At 40.8% G+C, this 22,386-nt stretch overlaps 1 protein-coding gene across 1 annotated transcript in view; it reads right to left on the reverse strand.

Moving 5' to 3' along the window:
* Window positions 1–22,386, reverse strand: part of LOC145407491 (uncharacterized) — a 55,130-nt gene that overhangs the window by 13,992 nt on the left and 18,752 nt on the right. The window contains exons 4-6 of the mRNA XM_080278419.1: window positions 20,735–20,961; window positions 20,115–20,243; window positions 5,249–5,407 (exon numbers count right to left, since the gene is read on the reverse strand). Of these exons, the coding sequence (XP_080134545.1) occupies window positions 5,249–5,407; window positions 20,115–20,243; window positions 20,735–20,961 (515 nt within the window). The remainder of the gene's footprint in view (window positions 1–5,248; window positions 5,408–20,114; window positions 20,244–20,734; window positions 20,962–22,386) is intronic.

The raw sequence follows: 22,386 nt of genomic DNA on the forward strand, positions 1-22,386 counted from the left end.
GAAATGATATTGGTGGAAGTCAAGTGTGTCCAGCTCCTCAGTTGTCTAGTGAGCCAGTGGCTGCGTCCCAGGACTGTGGTGTCCCTGATGTGTTCCCTGCATGTGCTGTCACTAGGGCTAAGTCTAAAGTTACTGGGAATTTAGAGGATAATGATGATGATGATGTTATCCTAGCTGACACTTTTCTTGCTAATTTGGACCACTCACCAGATGAGGCAGTACCCCGTAGTGTTGATAATTTGTCTCGTCAAGAGTTGGTTGAGTTGCAGGTTGCTGACCCTGAGTTGAAAGGTCTAGCTAACTCTGCTTACAGTGAAGAAGAGTCAGCCGGTGCTTCTACTTGTTATTATGTAAAGTCAGGAGTACTTATGAGGAAGTGGAGACCCCCAACAGCATCAGCCGACTGTGAATGGGAGGTTGTACATCAAGTTGTCATCCCTCGTGTTTGTAGGCAGGATATCATTAGAGTGGCTCATGATTCCAGTTTGGCAGGACACCTTGGAGTAAGGAAGACTGTGGCACGCATTTTGAAACACTTCTACTGGCCAGGTATCTTCAGGGATGTTTCCTGGTATTGTAAGTCTTGTCACACCTGTCAAGTTGTGGGGAAGTGTAATCAGACCGAAAAGGTTGCACCTCTAGTTCCCATTCCTCCTTTTGAGGCGCCTTTCACCCGTGTGTTGGTGGATATTGTGGGCCCTCTTCCTAAGACTTCTTCAGGATTTTCTTATGTGTTGACCCTGATTGATATGGCTACTCGTTATCCTGAAGCCATTCCACTTAGAAATATCTCAGCAAAGAACGTGGTTAAGGAAATGCTAGGGTTCTTCACCAAGTTTGGTCTGCCCAAGGAGGTACAGTCAGACCGGGGAAGTAATTTCATGTCAAACGTTTTCAAGCAGTCTCTGAAAGAGTTGGGCATCACCCAGATCACGTCTTCAGCTTACCATCCCCAGACCCAAGGAGCATTGGAGAGATATCATCAAACACTCAAATCGATGCTCAAGAAATACTGTTTGGAACATCAGAAAGACTGGGATAAAGGTCTTCCATTCGTTGTATTTGCCGCAAGAGAATCTCCAGATGAATCACTGGGCTTCTCACCTTTTGAACTACTGTTTGGCCATGAAGTAAGAGGACCCCTTAAGTTACTCAAGGAATGCTGGCTGTCAGAGGAAGATGACGTCAACATGCTGGAGTATGTGATGAAGTTCAAAGAACGGCTGTCCACTGCTTTACAGCTGGCGAGAGAGAATTTAGGAGCTGCTCAGGAGAAGATGAAGACTTGGTATGATAAGAAGTCCAGGTTACGCCACTTTCAGCCAGGAGATCAGGTTTTGATTCTGCTACCAGTTCATGGCAACCTCTTCAAGCCAAGTTTAGTGGTCCTTATTTCGTGGAGAAGAAACTCAGTGATGTCAACTATGTCATCGCCAAACCAGATCGTAGAAAGAGCAAGCAACTATGTCACATCAACATGCTAAAGTTATATCACAGGCGGGACGAAAATAATCCAGTCTGCACTGTAGCTGTTCCACCCGAGTCTGCAAGTGAAGCTCTCCCATGCAGTATGAGCCTGAGTGATAGTTTGGGGAAGAATCCTGATATCATGAATGATCTCCAGACTAAGCTTTCTCATCTACCTCCCAAGGAAAGGCAGGAGTTTTCGGCATTACTGCAGGAGTACCTGCAAGTGTTCCGTGCCACTCCAGGAAGAACCACTGTGTTGATGCATGATGTCGATGTTGGAGACGCAAAGCCAATTAAATTGCCTCCTTACCGTGTGAACCCAGTGAAAGTTCCTCTCATCCAGAAGGAGCTTGGCTACCTGTTGGACCACAAGATGATTGAGCCCTGTCAGAGCGAGTGGAGTTCTCCTGTCACTCTGGTCCCTAAGCCAGGTGGGTCACAGCGGCTTTGCATTGACTACAGACGTGTTAATCAGATAACCAAAACAGACACTTATCCTCTCCCTCGTGTGGAAGATTGCATAGACAAGATCGGAAAGGCTAGGTACATAAGTAAGTTTGATTTGTTAAAGGGATACTGGCAAGTACCTATGACTGAACGTGCTAGGGAGATGTCATGTTTTGTAACACTAGGAAAGACTTTTGCATGTTCTGTCATGCCAGATACAGATTATTTTAGAGTAATAAGAAATTTCCATTGTAAATTTCTTTTTTCTTTGTGGGGAGGTGTTACATAGCCTATGATTTCATCATCCTTTGTGTAATTTTAACGCACAGTATGCTGCATGTTTGATCACGAGCGTTTTCTGCCTCAGTCCCCCCCTTCTACCGTTATAGTAGAGTAAGTCGTTCTCTCTGTTATTCTGTGCGGGACTGTCAACTCTTTGTCCCCATGGCTTCATTTGCGCGTCCTTCTTACAAGTTGTATCAAGCTCTGCTGGCCCCTATATAATGAGCTCAGTCTCTGCATCATTGCCACATAGATCTCCTCCTCATTTTGTTCACATCTCTGTCCTCCCCTGTACAGTTATTATTATTGTGAGTGTTCAAGAAATCTCCAAACATCTAGCAGCTGTGTGTAATTTGAGTATAACTGTTGTTGCATTTTTTCTTGTACTGTGTAACATAAGGTTAATTCTTAGGCCTAGTGAAGTGTTTGTGATTAATGTGGGGTTTTATGTCAGTCATTTTTTATAATAGTCTGTATCTGTAATAATTTATCTTGCATTAACTGAGCATTACCTGGTGTATTTTCATTTTATCAGGGCTGACTTAGATAAATTTACTCTTGCTAATTTCGTGTTAATAGAGGCTATTGCAGTTAACCATATATTTAACCTGTTTATTTGCCATTACATTATCCTTATGAGTCCTGAATGTTTTGTTGTTAGTTTGAGCATTAAACTTTAACTTGTAATTTTACCTAACTCTTTTGTTTTGAACCTGGAACTTTACGGGACAGTAGTGACTCTTAGTATTCTCACTTGAAGTGTACATTATCTTTCTCTGTTCCGTAACAATATATATATATATATATATATATATATATATATATATATATATATATATATATATATATATATATATATATATAGTATATTTATATGTATGTATATATATATATATATATATATATATATATATATATATATATATATATATAAATAAATATATATATATGTATATATATATATATATATATATATATATATATATATATATATATATATATATATATATATATATATATATATATATATATATATATATATATATATATATGTATATATATATATATATATATATATATATATATATATATATATATATATATATACAGAAACATTTTCCCCTCCTTCCCCAAACGTTCCCACGAACACTCGTGGTACATATCACAAACATTTTAGATAAGAATCATAAATTTCAACAACTGTTTTTGAAAGGTACACTACCTGTCCACTGACGTCCGTGGTTGCCCGGCGTTGCAATGTACAGTACCTGTTCAATGACGTCCCTCGTTCCTTGTCATCGTTACCTATCACAGCACACCTGCCGCTTAAGTACCGCTCACCTACGCCACGCACCTAAACGACCACTAGCGGCACAGTTCATGTATATTTTACATAAAGTATAATTTATCACTAAATGTCTGACCAAGGTACAGTACCTGTTCAATGACGTTCCTCGTTCCTTGGCATCGTTACCTTTCACAGCACACCTGCCGCTAAGGTACAGCTCACCTACGCTACGCAACAAACACATGTGGCACAGTTCACGTATATTTTACATAAAGTATAATTTATCACTAAATGTCTGACCAAGGTACAGTACCTGTTCAATGACCTCCCTCGTTCCTTGCCATCGTTACCTTTCACAGTACACCTGCCGCTAAGGTACTGCTCACCTACGCTACGCACCATAATTTTAGCTGTCATGAGGATTCGTGGCACATTTCACTTACACTTGACACAATATCATACACAAATACATGACTACCACAATGATTCCACCCTAACCTCCCCAATTACTCCCTTCCTTACTACGGTTCAACGTGACTGTGATGCAGCATCCTTCGCCAGGAGAGTACAAAGCAACTCTATCGTATTGGCACACACCACACTCCTTCACGAACACCCACAGCATGTTAAATGTATATTTCATACAATTCCATATGCATTTCCACTATCAGAATCACAATAATTCCATCCCTAAACACCTCCAATTCTCCCTTCCCGACTATAAAAAATGTACGTGATGCCTGCCCCATTCCATACTATGGTTCATGGCGTCCACAGTGCTAACTAGTTCCATAATTTCACCAAGCCAGCCACAATATCTTTCACACAAAAAACAATTTAGGCATTTGCTTCATTATATACGTATTTGTATTCACGCCATAGGGACTTGAGGAGGGCAAGAGGCGAAACCACGCCACAATGAACACGCATATCGGTTGTAAGCCTAATGCTTGATAACGGACACAATTCCTTTTCATGACATATATCTATGTTCCATCGACAATATCACATACAAATATGCTCACAAATATTGCATTATCACACTGAGTCCATTGGGGCTTCGGCTCGGGCAGGAGGAGGAGAATTAGTAGGAGTTTAAAGGGACAGTAAACGTGATGGAACCTCACCGCCTGGCTGCTTGGAAGAGACTGAGGTTTCTCGGTACGTGCTGGGCCCCATGAGGCAGCTCAGTGTTGCCAATGCCTTACCATTGGAAAGCGCTACAATCGCTACAACACACGAAAATTTTACACAAATCTGCCAGAAACCTAATTTTTGGTGAAATTTTTGGTGCTTATAAACGCGATTCGCGTGACTGAAAAAATTTAGAAAATCCACATGTCACGTGAATCGCGTGACTGACACTGAGAGGGTTTGTGATATATGCGTGACTGAATGTAATTTGGCAGCAGACATACGTTATTTTTCTTTTTATTATAAGTGGAGATTACTGAGTTAGCATTCTTGTAAGTGCGCTCTCTTCCACACTCACCTGTATCTGAGACATCGAGTTTGTTGAGAGGAGACAGTTATAAGGGTACACGTACGAGTATGCTCAATTCTATTTAAAAATAAAGCAGTCAACATCAACAACACTGTCTGTCATTTCCTTCCATATCAATAAGCGGTAATGCCAAATGAAACGCAGACAGTACTGTACGTGTTACATATTTCTTTGATTGACCAATATTTTCATACGCCAGCTTGAAAAGGTAGACAAGTGTCCCAACCACAGCGAAAGGTTTAATGTGCAGTACATACGTGAGATTCATGTGTTTGCTGACGACCCTCATGACGTCATCCATTGGCCCCCTGAAGGTGAGCCTCTGGCCGCCTGGTGTTGTGGGGTCGTCCACCATGATGGCCCTCTGAGCTGGCAATTCCTCTCCTGTCACTAGTAGGTGGGGGCCGTGTGGGTATCTGATACCACCAACAATATCAACATCATCATCAGTCATTAAGAACCATCATCCCTTATTAGCAGTATCATCAACATCATTGTCAAACGTCAAAACTTTTACCAACGTGATAGGAAGCTTTATGTTGGCACAGTGTAAAGCCCTGTCCACATTAGGTCTCATGTTGCGGGCTCTGTTGTGCGTTATGTTGCCCACCCTGGGTTTTCGCTGTGTGGAGGGTCTGTACCACGCGCTTCTAACAAATGTGGCCAAGGGACATTTTATGGTGACTGTGTGTGCCATGAGGCCTGCAGTAGCCATCTGGTTCCTCTCTGAAATTAGGCCAAGGCTGCCACTGCTTACACATCTTCATTTCCAATTCTTTTTCTTTTTGGCACAATACAGTATCACAGTACTCAACATAAACGGTCTCTTGAAGTAATGTGGTGTTGGTATCCTCCCTCCTTCTCTTGCAGTTCAAGTTAACTGGTGCGTGCTGCCCATTGTACTAGTGTGGACATCACAAGCCTCAGCAACACAAGCTGGGCAACATGACGCGTAACAGAGTGCAAAATGTTGTGTATAATATGGATGGGGCACAAGTTTACCAACTGTTAATATTTCATCAGTACAATACTGTAATAAATTACTGTTTATATCACATAGACTGTACTTTGATTTAATAATAAACATTTCCTTTAAACTTAGGAGTACTGTAAGATAAATAGGACTTTCACTGTGGGGTGCTTTCCCTATCAGTTATGTTTAGGCAAGTGTCACATATCCTAAATTTACATGTCAGCATTTTTGGTGATTTTACGGCTATTTATTTCTTTTTAGAGTTGGTACAGTTATGATTATTATTATTATAATTATAATTGTAGTTATAGCTGTAATTACTGGAAGCATTAAGCATTGCTGCTTCTATTGCTACTGCTGCCCAAGCTGCTGCCGATGCTATCACCACACCTGTTGCTGTTGCAGCCGATGTTTTTATTATTGTTATTGTTGTTAATGTTAATTTGTTCATGTAGGTACAATCTCAGTTTTAGTTGTTTTTCATTCCCATCCCCTTTACTTATATCTGAGGTATGTAACACTATACGGTTTTTACTCTAACTTGGCCTAAAACTGTCATCTCTCATGTTGTATACTGAGTTGCGATAAGAGGTCAACACTAGAATACAATACTACTGAAGAAAATTTGTTACCTAAAGGATGTGGGGCTGTAGTTCCGTCTTTTATGTACCTTTGAAATACGAGTATGTGAAATAAGCTGCAAAAGGATGAAAATCTGGGCAAATATTGTGCAAAAGAACTGTAGTCTTCAATAATTAACCATCAAGATGCATCTGCATCAGGCAATCCTTTCCTCATACATCTATATTAATATATTATATAAATGTCCGACTTTAATTATTTAATCCATTGATTCATTCCATTCAATCGTATAAGTATGGGTGTATTTTTTAGCCATGTGTTACTATCGTTCTGTTAAGCCGGTAAGTTTAATAGGGTAGTATTTTATATATATGGAGATGAGGAACATCCTAGAACTCAGGTGTTCTTTTCTAGGTTTAGGCTGGTGTTTCAATCTGGTTATGTGACGAATATCTGTAGACTTGGACGTCTGTTTTACTTTCATTCTATCTTACAGTAGGAATTAGTTCGTGTCATTATTGTTATTGCATATTGTTAATTTAAGGTGCAGAAATATAAAAGTGAAAGCGGAAAGAAATGTGATGGTGTGAAGGATGTAAGTGGTAGAATATTAACCCATGGGGATGAAGTAAGGACCAGATGGAAAGAATATTTTGAAAGCCTGATGAATGGGAATAGAGAAAGCAGAGCAGCTGTAAACATGATTGATTTGGGGGGGGGGGGTGAAGAGAAGGAATGCAGTGCCAGGAGACGTGACACTCGAACAGGTGATGAGTGCTGTGAAGAGGCTGAAAAATGGGAAAGCAGCTGGGGTTGATGAGGTGTATGCTGAGATGATTAAGTGTAATAGAGAGAGTGGAATTAAGTGCTTGTTGGAGATATGTAAGAAGGCATGGATGAGTGAAATTGTGCCAACAGAGTGGAAAAAGGCTGTGATTGTACCCCTGTACAAAAATAAAGGTGAGTGAAGTAAGTGCAAGAATAACTGTGGCATAAATTTATTGAGTGTGGTAGGAAAGGTGTATGTAAGAATTATTATAGAGAAAGTAAGAGAGATATCAGAAGTCCTAGTGAGTGATGAACAGGGCGGCTTAGGAGTGGCAGAGGATGTGTGGATCAATATTTGCCGTGAGACAGATCGCAGAGAAGGCTTGTGAGAAGGACCATAAGGTGCTTATGGCATTCATGGATCTGGAAAAAGCACACGACAAAGTGGACAGAGAAGGATTGTGGAAAGTTTTGCTCATGTACGATGTAGATGGTAGGCTGCTAGGTGCCGTCAAGAGTTTTTATGATGGTAGTGAAGCATGGGGAAGGGTTAATGAGCATCAAAGTGAATGGTTCACGATCGGTGTGGGGGTGCAACAAGGTTGTGTGATGTCCCCCTGGTTGTTCAATAGAGAGACAGACAGACAGACAGACAGATAGATAGACAGATATATCGATGGGGCGATGAGACAAGTAAAAACACAAGTACAGTAATGGAGAAAGGAATGGTGCTGGTAATGAATGGAGATGGATGGAATATCTCAAATTTGTTGTATGCTGATGATGCAGTACTGCTTGCAAATACCGGACAAGAACTTGGTAGAGTTTTGCTGATGTCTGTGAGCATCGTGCCTTGAAAGCAAATGTAGAAAAGTGTAAAGAGATGGTTATTGAGAGAGAAGATGACTCCCAGTGCAATGTTACATTGAATGGAGAGAAACTGGCATTGGTGAGAGTTCAAATACCTGGGTATAGTGATAGAAAAGAGAGGAAAATGTGCAAAAGAAGTGGAAAGTAGAGTGATGATACAAGGAAGAAAAGTAGCTGGTGCAATGAAGACCTTGATAAGAAACAGAGGCTTGAGTGCTGCAGCTACACGAGGCTTACATGAGGAAGGCGGTGGCTGAATCGGTAGAGAGGCGGCCTGCGGTCCTAATGGACCCAGGATCGAATCCTGGCTGGGGGAAGGGACAGTTTAAGGATTTGAATTTCCTAAAAGCAGACTTTCCTGATCTACCAGATGACCCGCCGACATGTCGTAAAAATACCCCTGCTAATAAAAATACACCAGTCCTGTATGAGACAGTCCTAGCATGTATTCAACATGGACTGTGGGTGTTAGCGCCGAAGTGGTGACATGTGGAGGTGTAGGAGGACTACTGGACCTTGGGATGGGTCACTGCCCCCGAGAAATAGGCCCTGAGTCTTTGCCCAGAGTCAGACACGTAAAAAAAAAAACACACATGAAGGAATATTAGTGCCAACTTTAAAATATGGATGTGAGACTATGGTGTGGCATGAAAATGAAGTCAGGGGTAAGAGTGGTGGAGATGGGACTGGTGAGGAATGTATGTGGTGTATAGAGGGTGGATAAGATACGAAATAATGTGATTCATGAAAGATGTGGAGTGAGGAAGTCGGTGGACACCAGAATCAAACAGAGTGTACTGTGACGGTATGGACATGTGGAGAGAATGGACAACAATAGAACGGTGAAAAAGGTATATCTGAGGGAATTTGAAGGAGGGAGGAGGTGAGGTAGGCCAGGGAGAAAGTGGAGAGATATGGTGGATGAGTGCGTGAGGAAGAGAGATTTGGAAGTCGGTGAGGCTAGGGAACTGACAAGAGATCGAGCTGGCTGGATGAATGTTGTGAGGAGAAGTGCATGATCATTGATTTGGCACCCCTTTAACATGGCAGTCTCCGAATTGACTTTTATCAGTTACGTTTATGTGAAGCTACAGGACGTGGTGTTATATTTGGCAGATCCAATAGAGCAGGATTCCGGGGGCTTGAATGATCAATGAATGGAAGCGTGGCCCACTGAACTGGGCACATTTGGGCTGTCTGGGCAATGCTACTCCTCACTCTGCCCTAAGGTGGGGAAGGAGGTCTGGATGATGACGATGATGATGTTAATGTAACCCGAGGCATTCCGACGATGTATGAATACGTTGCCAGGTTTTGTCACGGTGACACCTGACGACATATCTATACATTTTGTAATTACAAGGTCCATCATTTGCACACTTTTCAAGTTTCACTGGTGATTTTTGGTAGGCATATGTGAAAGACCTTCCTTTACCCAATGCCTGGCCCCATCTGACCCCCCTCCCCCCCCACTCGCCATTTTCTTGGCAACTCACCTGATAGCAGTGACCTGGCCAGTAAAGACATGTTACACCAAGGTCTCTCCAATACGAAATTCAAGACGAAAATGATTCCTGTGGTGGAGGACAAAGGAAGAAACAAGCAGAAGTAATGAGGCAGTAATGTTGTAAAGGAAGGTGCCATATGTTGATGTGTTTGGTGAGTGAACAATGCTTATATCGCCTTTATTATTGTGTGAAAATCAATATACTCTTGTACTACATATAAATTCGTACCAAATAAATAAATATTTACATATAATGAGTGGTTTGGAATAGTTACCCCTCCCAAGAAAACGTCTTCTCTGAAGCCTGGCCTGAGAGAACACGGTACAAAGGTGAGGGTACTGCTACCTGTATTGGTATTTCTAAACTCAACTGAGCACTTTCTCTCTGAATATTCGATGTTTCTCATAAAAAGTGGAGGTCTTAGCCAAAAAAAATCTTTCAAAAATCTGCCGGGATTGGGGGTGGTCATTTGTGAAAAATTTGCTGGGATGCGGCGGGTTAAGGTGTGAGAAATTGCTGCTTCTCCTCTAGGATGTAGAATTATTGTATCGGAAAATCTGAGTTCCTTTGATTCTGTACTGCGCTGGTAGGGGGAGTCGGATGGGTATATGAGTATTAAGGGATGTGCTGACAGTGTGCCAGGGAAAGGGTGCCAAACAGTGAAAGAATGAGTCAAACAGTGAGAGTAATCAGTGAAGGATGGAGTGGTTCAACAGTCAGTGAGAATTTGCCGGTGAAAGAGTAGTAATGTGTCAAGGACAGAGTTATTGTGAGAGAGAAAAGTCAGTGTTTTGGAGGTGTACCTCAGTTTTATCTAAATATAATAAAACCCAGAAGTGTTTATCTACCTTTCATTAAGGGGCCTGACCTGTCTATGGTGTCATTCTCGGTGCATCTACGAATACTACTTTGTAACAATTGGTGTCATTAGTAGAACGAATCTTACTTTTGTAACAGTTCTTTCACCTTAACTTGGCCCAGATTTCCATCCTTCTGTAGCTTCTTTCACGCATCTCTGTGACAGAAGTAAGACAGTGCTGCAACTCTACATCCTTTCCATAACACTTGTTCATGGCTGACATAATATTCTAGTGTTAATCTATTATTAAAGCTCAAATTTAAGATAGGAGGATGACAGTTTTAGGCAAGTCTAGGCAGTTCATATTCGTCACTTGAACTAAACTTCCGATTATCAATGTTATTCCTCCTAATGTCCTTATCCTGATTTCCTCCGTTCTACTCCACAGCTACCTCGTCCTGCTCCCTCTCCTCAAAATTACACTTCCTTAACCCCTTAACTGTGGGGCGTCACTTTCGTGACGCTCGGGAGCAAGGGATCGTACCGCGGGGCGTCACTTTTGTGATTCTGTGTTATTTTAAATTTACCCGGGCTTTCAAGTGGTGGCTTGTATCATCTATCAGTAACACCAGTGTCCAGCTATACTCAGTTCTGCTAATGTCACCTGTGCTCCCATTGTGTTGACAATTTTGCCATTTTTCTCCTGTTCTTCATTCCTCCCCTCCTTACCTCCCCTCCATTACCCTCTCCTCCCACCTGACCAGCTGTGCTGCATCACACAAATGCTGAACGGATTTTTCCACTCATTTTATCCATTGAAATGTGCCCTTTGCCCTATTCTCATACAAAATAATATATAAAAGAAAGAGAAAAGGTAGTTGATACTGCCATACATCTGGAATGGGCTAATTATCACCTGGTAACACCTCACATGCACTCGTTCGTTAATTTTCCCTGTTTATTTCCCTTTGAAATATGCCGTATGACCTGTTCTCATAATAAAAATATATATAAGATAGGAAGGGAGAAGCCTAAGTGATATTTACATTCACCTGGAACTACCTAATTTATTATGTATTATCTAGATTTCCTGCAAATCATATCATAGCGTATATATTAGCAGCTGTCACCACGCTGACATTGGCAGCCCTTCACTGCCCTTGGGCAACAGCATTCAGTTTACTCTCGTTTTTCAAGGTGAAACCACGTCGGATTCGCTCCTGTCCAATTCCGCCGTTTTTTAGCCCCATGCAAAGGGACCTGTGACCTCTACCCCTATTAAACCTCATGTGGAAAGGGGTAAAGGGCTAAATGACTGCTGTGGAACGTGAACTGGCTAATTTATCAATGATAATGATGGACAGTAACTACGATCTTTCTGGTGACTTTAAAACAGTGCAAGTAGAAATGTAAATAATGTGTAAATAATGTGTAAACAGCAAGTGAAAGCAATGAATGTAAATATAACTGAACAGTGGAAAATAGTTTTATAAGTTACTGCACGTGACAGTGCATAACATAGTGTAAATAAAATAGAAATGTAAATAATGTATATAAAATAGAGAATGTAAATAGAAATGTAAATAAGTAGTAATATAAGAATACGAGTATATATACTAGGAGTAATGAAAGTGAAAGTCTCACTCTAGCATATATGAATACTGGGAGCAATGAAAGTGAAAGTCACAGATTCACTCTACAGTATACGCTAGTATACAGGACGAGAAAGTGAATGCCTGGAGTGAAAATAAACTACTGGTGCTGAAAGAAACTTATAGATAAATATTGTATATATAAATAAGTGTAATAAAGTACTAGGAATATAAAGTGTGAGTGTGTTTATAAATAATAAATGACAGCTCCACCTCAGAATACCATCGGGGAACCAGCACGGGAGGAAAGCTCCTATGCGCTCGTAATTTACATTGCTTGCACAGTGTTTTTTTTTTTAATATGGATTCCAAAGTACTTGAAATTCATAGAATAGTGTTTGTAGTTATAATATCAGGCAGTGGTAACCATATTACGGGCTATCGTGAAGTGTAAAGTGGAGACTTCGTTACCCAACTTCAGAAGTCTCCACAAGTCCTACGGTAGAAGACGAAGGTTCAACAAACACCCAGGCGAAAGCTGAAGGTATGTGCCATAAGCTTATTTAATTATAATACTCTAAGACCAATAACTGATTTTTTGCAAATATTTTTCAAAAGTCAGTCGGAGCACAAATATCCTCACAGGACGAGCAAGGGGCGCAAAAACAACCCCGCGGTGTAGGGGTTAACTTCTTCCCTTTCTCTGCGTTCATCACACTACCGGGCCCATATGCACTGTCACCCACATCTTGGTGAGTATATCTGTATCACTTCAGCAGAGACTAGCTTTCTCTCGTTAACAGACGAAATTCCATAAACCATATTATGTCACCAGCAATACAACATTTCTGTCACTTTTACCTTTCCATTTAATTCAAACTTTCACCCCCCCCTTATATCCCCGGACTTATCTTTCTTTTTTGTTTATTTTTATTAGTAATGCTTGCAGTTGTCCTGGCACTCATTCGTTACATCTTTCACAGGCTAGAATCATGTATAATTTTTTGGTTATGTGTTGTATGATTCAGAATAAAGTGCTACTGTGCCAGTTAGATTGGTACTGTACTAAGCTCGGAGCAACAACGTCTGATTCTCTTCCTTTTACCTTGAGACATTACACCATTAGGTTAATTGTATTCCGACCTATTACACCTAAATTTCTTTCAGGGTAAAACATCACACCTGTCGCACATCCAATCATAAGTACATCCACACACTCCAACACTATAAATGCTTCAGCCAAAGCATGCCATTACCTCGCCCTGACGGAGTCCGACGAGATATTGTTTTTGGTCGTTTGTTTGTTTGTTAGCAACATTATGGAAAAATGGCTCAATGAAATTACATGAATCTTTCAGGATATGTGGGCACTGTCCCCCTAAGAAAGTGATTAAATTTTGGAGGTAATCGGATGAACTTGAAAGGTCATAATCAAGGTTACGGATTTTTAGAGAGTTATAACTTTAATATGGTTGCAGACAGAGATATTTACTATCATGCACATACAGGAACTCATTATATGGGCTGTCATTTGGCACCAAGAGGCACCTTGAATGACCTTGAAAGGTCAAGCTCAAAGTAACAGATATTCATGGGGCTATAACTCAAAGCTGCTTGAAGATAGAGAGAGGTTTACTTTTATCAACCAAAGGAAATCCTATATGGATTTTTAATTGGTATCTTGACTTTTGACCATAAGTGACCATGAAAGGTAAACTCAAGGTCACGGATATTCATGGGGCTATAACTCGAAACTCGATGAAGATATTTACTATTACCAAGATACAGGAAGTCACATATGGCTTTCATTTGCCAGCCTGATCTTTGAGTGACCTTGAAAAGTCAAACTCAAAATCACGGAATTTCAGGAGGTAGAACTTGAAAGCATTTGTGCCATTCCCTTAGACTTTAACCCATTAAGTCCCAGGTTTCCTGTGTGAGGGATTTTGCTGGAAATGTACTAAGGGTACCGCCCTCCGCCTATCGGCTCATAGCTCATAGGTCCGTACCCTTTATTAACTTTTGAAAATGCTCAATTCCGTCCTATATTAAGGACACTGCGCTCAAATGGGTTAATTGTGCATTAACACTAATGGCAGAAACAAGCCAGTATTTAACAGCAATAAAATAACTCCTGTCAGGCGAGGATCGTTGTGCCTGGCACAACTTGTTTGTATTTTATTCCTGCTGGGCTCAGATATCATTCAGCTTAGGGTTACCTAAAGCCTCCTTTAATCACTTCACTCCTGATGGTCTTTCATAAACTGAATAAAATTTTCTGGTGATGACCAACTTAAATAAAAAAGAAAATAGTGATCTCGATCTAGGAGTTAGTCTGACCTTCCAAGTCTCCAAGAACTGTTCTGGCTCACTGTCTTGCCATAAGTGTTAAGTCTGCATTTGAGTCTGTGTGACATAAAGAAGGGCAAGCAATCTCTCATTTATTGACAATAACTTTTTATGTACACGACACGAACGGGAAGTGCCTGACCTGTCTTTGCTGACCATTCTGCTATATGGATTCCATGCTAACTTACTTTAATAACCTTAAGCATTTCATAACTATGTCAAAAATGTGAATCTCTCCTGACCAATTGCCCGTCGTTTTAGTAATAATAGTAATAACATCTTTAGAACAGTTAACAATGGCTTTTCTCATGCACTGTGAAGCCAGTTTTACCTTCCACCTGTCAAAGTCAATGGAGGGCATAGTTGTCACTGATGTCCGTCTGTAGAGCTGGGTGGCTGGACATAAAGATTTTTGTTTCTGGAGGAAATCTCACAAAGTATTGTTTATTGAGTCTTGAAATTTAATATAGTAATGTGTCTTATAGTGAACTGGTGCCTTTTTATTGACTGTTGTTTCAATTTTTTTTGGAAACAGAAAAAAAAAATAATAATTTCAGAGATTTTAGTGCAACCTGAGCACGTAATCTCAAGCCACAAATAAAAAAGCATTCATTTCAGAGTCATGACATTTAACATGGGTATATATCTTACGGTGAACTGGTGCCTTTTCATAGGTAGAATGCTGTGTCTTAAGTAATTTTTGTAAAAATAATGAAGTAAAAAAAAAAAAATTCTCAGAGATTTCGATGCAACCTGCTGTCTCTGTGTTATACAGAGGGAAGAAACGGGGGGGGGGGGGTGATGGCCGTTAAGCGTTTGGTTTGTTGAGCAGGGAGGTAGAGGGTATGTGCTTGGACTGGTGGAAGGTTGCAACAGCATAGCGCTGATGATAACGATGATGGTGGTGGTGGTGATGATGATGATGGTGATGGTCGTGGTAGTGATGTTGGTAGTGATGATGGTGATAGTGGTGGTAGTGATTATGTTGTGGTGGTTGTGGTGATGTCGATGATGATGGTGGTCGTTACGATGATGGTAGTGATTTTTACTTCCTATCACACTTCCCTATTCCATATCACTGATTTTATTAAGTTTCTTTGTCTCTTTGTTATACAGAGGAGAGGGGGGGTGAGGGCCGTTATTCGCTTGATTAGGTGTGCAGGGAGGTGGGGGGACGGTATGTGCTTGGTCAGATGGAGGGTTGCAACAGCGTAGCGTTGTCAATATTAAATTTTATCTAGCTTATAAGGGATGTGAGAAGAGAGGAAGAAATCAGTTGGATGGAAGTTGTGGAAGCAATGAAGAAAGTCAAAATGGGGAAAGTCTCAGGAATTGATGGAGTGTGTGGTGAAATGCTGAAGCTTGGGGGAGGGATAGTAGTAGAATGGATGTGGCAGATGTGCAAATTGGCCTGGGAGGAAGGCAAAGTCCAGGAGGATTGGAAGTCAGGTATAGTAATTCCCTTGTGCAAAGGAAAAAGGGGAAAAGAAGTGTGTGGTAATCATAAGGGCATTTATCTTCTTAGTGTAAAAGGAAAAGTATATGGTAGGATACTTGACAGAGTCAGGGAAATTCAGAGGAATTAGTTGCAGAAGAACAGAGAAGTTTTGGGAAGGGAAGATGTTCTGTAGATCAGATACTTTTAGGTCTCTAGAGAAAAAGTTTTTAGAGAAGGGGAAAGAAGTTGTATGCGGCATTCATGGATTTGGAGAAATCATATGTCAAGGTGGATAGACAAGGACTGTGGGAAGTATTAAGAATATTAAGAATATATGGAGTAAGTGGGAAGTTGTTGAATGTCGTGAAGAGTATGTATGACGGAGCTAAGGCTGCAGTGCGTGTGGATAGTGAAATGAGTGCATTTTTCTTTTTGAAGGTTGGATTGAAACAGAGATGTGTCATGTCACCATGGTTGTTCAGTTTGTATATGGATGGGGTTATAAGAGAGATACAAGGTAGGGCAGTGGATGTTGGTGCATCCCTAATGAGAGAAGGCAGTGTGTGGAAACTTACTATACTGTTGTTTGCAGAAGATACTGTGTTGTTCAGTGAAAACGAAGTGGAGCTGCAAGGCTTGGTGAATGAGTTTCGGAGTGTGTGTAAGAAACGGAATCTAAAGGTGAATGTAGGGAAGAGTGAAGTTATGGTCTTCAAGAGAAATTAAATCACTGAATTGTACTGTGAGGTTTGATGAGGAGGAAATGGAAAATGCGAGTGCGTTTAAGTACTGTAGTTAGACAGTGTGATGAGTAGAGATAGAAATTTAGAGGATGAAGTGCTAGAAAGGGTACAACAAGTAAGAAAAGATGATGGTCCTTTGAAAGCAGTGAAAAACAGGGATGTGAGCATGGAAGTGAAAAAGTTACTGCATGACAGTACTGAGTTACCAACTCTAACGTATGAAAGTGAAGCTTGGACCTTGTTGGAGGGACACAAGTCAAGAGTGACAGCAGTGGAAATGAGTTATTTGAAAGGAGCATATTGAGTCACATGGAGAGACAGACTGATATATGAGGAAGTGAAGGAGCGTTGTGGTGTGGATGTGGCTGTGACAGGAAGCGTTAGGAGAAACACACTGAGGTGGTTTGGCCATGTGGAGAGGATGGAGAGAGACAGAGAGACTGACGAGGAGAATGTATCTGAGGGAAGTGGAGGGGGGGAGAGGGAGGGGGAGGCCAAGGATGAGATGGAGGGATGGCATGAAGAGGTATATGAGAGAGGGGGGTGTGAGCTGGGAGCAGGGCAGTGAAATGGCAAGGAACAGGGCGACATGGAGGCAATTTGTTTGTGGCCACCCCTTACGGGATTAAGGCGTCTGGCAACAGATAGAGAGATGAATAGATAGATCAAGCCTATAGTCTAATATGATTTCGGGAAGACCTTCTTATTCGAAAGAGTTAGATGATAATCTTCATTAATCACTTCACTACGATGACATCTCCTCGAACTGAAAGACATCGCCCTTCATTAGCCAAAACACAGTAAGAACGACGTCTTGGGGATGACAAGGAAAAATATATGAAACTGCTTTTACTCTAACTTTGACTAAGATTGTCTCTACATCTTAAATGCTGGCTGTAATTTGGGCTGAACAGTTAAGCGTGATGCTAACCATGAAGAAGTGCCATATAAAAAATGTAAAGGTAAAGTACTCTTTCCTACTGCCATTGTAGTGCCTTCTTCTATGAAATACAGTAAGCCACAAAAGAATGAAAATCTGGACCAGGTTGGAGTAAAAACAGTACAGCCTGCACAACTTTATCCTGCGAAGAGGACTGCTGTCAAAAAGGTGATGGTCAGGTAGTTAGAAAAACTGTCTGCTATCTGAAATGACGTGAGTTCGACCCCAGACTGGGTCGGGGAGCGTTGCCAAGTCTTTTCTTGAGGCACTCGATCCAACGTTGCCAATGTGACTGAATGACGAATTATACCCCCCAAAAAAACAATGGTGGATGGAGAGCAGTGTAAATAGTTTAATTTCGTATAGGTATCTTTGATGAACTTTCACAATGACCAACCGTTTTGTAATGACCATACTTCCTATAATACCATTACACCACACCTGAAAGAGGCAGCTTTAGGATGCATTTGATGTGATAGGTAGATATTAGTGCCAAAGTGGTGACTTAAGAAGTGTGGAACGTAGGACTACTGGGCCTCAGGGAACGGACTATTGAGTTCACATCCAGAGTCAGAAAAAAAAAAAAAGTACTATGCTTGTAATCTCAAAAGCATCATCTTAGCCCTCTTTATGACTTACATGGGGGGAAAGAGATCCAAAAACAGGAAAAGCAAATTACAAAAGGAGAACTATCAACACAGTGCCCAGGAGAGATGAACCACACATCCATTCACTCGTTATTAACCCCTTAACCGCAGGGTGTCAGTTTTGTGATGCATGGGAGCAAGGGATCATACCGCGGGGCGTCGCTTTTGTGAGTCTGTGTTATTTTGAATTCACACAGGCTTTCTAGTGGTGGCTTGTATCATTTATCAGTACTACCAGTGTCCAGCTATACTCAGTTCTGCTAATGTCATCTGCATTCCCATCCACTGTTGACAGTTCAGCCATTTTTCCCCCTGTCCTTGACTCCCTTGCTTACCTCCCCTCCATTACCCTCTCCTCCCGCCTGCCCAGCTGTGCTGTCCTACGCAAATCCTGGACGGATTTTTCCACCCATTTTATCCATTGACATGTGCTCTTTGCCCTATTCTTATACATAATATTATGTAAAAGTAAAAGAAAAGGTAATTGATACTGCCATATGTGTGAAATGGGATAATTATCACCTGGCAACACCCCATGTGCACTCGTTCGCTAATTTTCCCTGTTTATTTACCCTTGAAATATGCCGTATGACCTATTCTCATAACAAAAATATATATAAGAAAGGAAGGGAGAATCCTAAGTGATATTTACATTCACTTGGAACTACCTAATTTATTATGTATTGTCTAGATTTCCTGCCAATCATTATATAGCATATAAATTAGCAGCTGTCACCACGCTGACATTGTCAACCCTTCCCTGCCCCTAGGCCACATCATTCAGTTTACTGTCGTCTTTCAAGGTGAAACCACGTCAGATTCGTGCCTGTCCTTAGCCCCCTTCAAAGGGCCCTGTGACCTTTATCCCGACTAAACCTCGTGTGGGAAGGGGTAAAGGGCTAAGTGACTCTGCTGTGGAATGTAAACTGGCTAATTTATCAATGATAATGATGGACATTGACTACGATCTTTCTGGTGACCCAAAACAGTGCAAGTAGAAATGTAAATAATGTGTAAATAGCAAGTGAAAGCAATGAATGTATATGTAACTGAACAGTGGAAAATAGTTTTATAAGTTACTGCAAGTGACAGTGCATAACATAGTGTAAATAAAATAGAAATGTAAATAATGTAAATAAAATGGAGAATGTAAACAGAAATGTAAATAGTTAGTAATATAAGAATACGAGTATAAATGCTTGGAGTAATGAATGTGAAAGTGAAAGCTTTGCTCTAGCATGTATAAATACTTGGAGTAATGAAAGTGAAAGTGAAAACTTCGCTCTCTATGTTAGTTTACTGAGCGAGAGAGTGAATTCCTGGAGTGAAAATAAACAATTAGTGCTGAAAGAAACTTATGGATAAAAATTGTATATATAAACAAGTGTAATAAAGTACTAGGAATATAAAGTGTGAGTGTGGTTATGAATAATAAATGACAGCTCCGCCTCAGAATACCATCAGGGAACGAGCATGGGTGGAAAGCTCGTATGCGCTCGTAATTTACGTTGCTTACACAGTGTTTTTTTTTGGAATATGGATTCCAAACTACTTGAATTCATAGAATAGTGTCTGTAGTTATAATATTAGGCAGTAGTAACCATATTACAGGGTATCGAGAGGCGTAAAGTGGAGACTTCGTTACCCAACTTCAGAAGTCTCCACAAATCCTACAGTAGTCGACGAAGGCTCAACAAACATCCCAGGAGAAAGATGAAGGTATGTGCCATAGGCTTATTTAATTATAATACTCTAGGACTAATAACTGATTTTTGGCAAATATTTTTAAAAAGTCAGTCGGAGCGCGATTATCCTCACGGGACATGCACGGCACACTTCCGACATCCCCGCGGTTAAGGGGTTAAAGCTTTCAAAATTCTGGGCTCCATTTCATACAAATCGATTTCAACGAACTTTAAAAACTTGTTTATGAAGAGCTGCGTGGACGATGTGAGGAGCAGACCCCGGGCAGCAGTCCAGATGGCCACACGCAATGGCCGAGTATCAGGATGGCTGAACGGCAACATGTAGTACACGACGATCCTGTGCAAAGTATAAGCACGGCCACGAAGGCTCCATTACACTGGCACGATGCTGTGGCAATCCCTAAAAAAGTCAGTATTATTTTACAAACTGCCACTATGGCCTTTCGTCAGTTCTGGTCTGTTCAATGGAGAGAGAGAGAGAGAGAGAGAGAGAGAGAGTCTAATAACCATTCAGTTCTGAAGGTTGCTTCATAAAATGATGTAGTATACCTGTAGTTTGGACTTTTTGACATTGGTCGATGTACAGCTGCAGACACGAGCACAAACTCACCAACGTGATTTTTTTTTTTTTTTTTTTTTAACACAATGACACCATATTTTGATTCCAATACACTTTCATCAATGTCGTACAGGAGCTTTATAGCTGTTCGGTTAACCATGGGAAAAATATTGTTTGCAGCTGTACATCCTTTTTATAATGTAATCTGTCCATTAAATAGAATGCTATGAAGAAAAATTATAATGGATTATTTTAGATGTCGAAAATACCTGAAAGGAGCATTGTTGATGGCGATGAGTGAGTTGGTGCGTGATAGGGTCTTGTGAAGGTGATGGAGGGAGTGGAGGCGGTGGAGAGGAAGGCGAGTGAAGGTGAGCAGCCTCGTTGTCTGGACCTGCAGAAGGTGGCTCCTGAAGGCGGACTCAGCAAAGGCGGCGAGGAAGACTGGGTCCTCGCTCACCACTACCACCGTCACACAGTGTAGCTCTTTTTGCAACTGATAAAATTACAGGCGGTATTAGCATTCGAGTTCTCATTTTCCCAGTCCTTAATTCATGCCTTTTTTTTTAATCCAGTAAAGAAGGAACCAAAGGACAGGGGCCCGCAAGATTGTTCCCTCCAGAAAAACAAAAACAAAGTCTTTTTTCCAAGCGTGCGATGATTATGACAATGAGGAAGAGGTGGGAGGGAAGGAGGAAGAGGAAGAGGTTCTAATGGAAAGAGTTAACAACCACTGCAGAAAATGTGTTAGAACAGACTATGATATTACTAAGGAAACATCTGCTGTGGAGTTGAGCTGCACAGTTCTACTGTATTGGTTAGTGTTCCATATTTATTGCCCTATCAAGAGCGTAAAGTTCCAGATATAAGCTACACACTCCGGACATTGTAGACAAGAGTGACCAGATGGGTCCCCATGACTTTTATTATGTGAGCAATATACACCAGTCATTTCTAGAATTTATACCGTTGATGGCCACATCAGGTTATAGTGGCACTTCCAGTACACCTACTGGACAATCAGGAATCCACTTGTAAAGTATATGGGTACCACCCTCTACAACCAGTTGACAAATCAAGAGTGACTAGTAGCCATTTCCCAATGCTTCTGCACTTAAACATTAGGCATTAGAATGAGTTTTGTGCTATATATTCTAGGAGGAGGCGTTTATACTTGTCAACAACACCTCCGAGAAGTTGGTATATGTCACTGGAGTAGGAACAATAAAATGCTGCTTCAACCAGGGCAGAAGAGGTACTTACGAAGTCTAAAGACCTTATTAGGAAGTTCAAGGAAAACCATAGGAAGTTAGTTACCGATGAATTGTACCAAGATTTAACATTGTTCTGTGATCCTCGGTAGAATGATAGGAAATTAGACTCCAAGGGCTGCGTAGGAAAGAGACTGTGATGTCTGTAGATGTTTAGGACAATTTCGGTCATGACAGGAATTTGTATGGTAGAGGCGGCCTTCACCTTAACAGCGTAGGAAAAGCTAGGTTAGGGAGGATTCTACATGACAATGTTAAGCATGTTTTAAATAGTGACTGAGAGTGTGAAGATGAACAGTGAATGACGTAGTTGTTAACAATCCAATCCCTAAAGCAAGTAGCGGCAGAGTGAAGTGAGATCACATAATCAGGCAAGTCAGGTAGACATGACCTCATCTCAGGTACGTTAGGGGATTTCTGGGGAGGATGGGGACGTCAAATCAGTGGATCGTAGGAGTATTGCAATCACTACCGAAGATTTAAATGAATAAACAGTTATTTTAGTGTCTTAAAGACCTACTAGATCAAGTTTTACCGTGAATATTATGTGTACGAATGTGAGAAGTATTATATAAAACAGATGAGTTTATTTTTTTTAAGCAGCTGCTGAAAATCCCAAAATCATTATGAATACCAAATCATTGTTAAAC

This window comes from Coenobita brevimanus, chromosome 8 (genome assembly GCF_032717465.1).
Source record: "Coenobita brevimanus isolate Jiangsu-jjx chromosome 8, ASM3271746v2, whole genome shotgun sequence".
Lineage (NCBI taxonomy): Eukaryota > Metazoa > Arthropoda > Malacostraca > Decapoda > Coenobitidae > Coenobita > Coenobita brevimanus.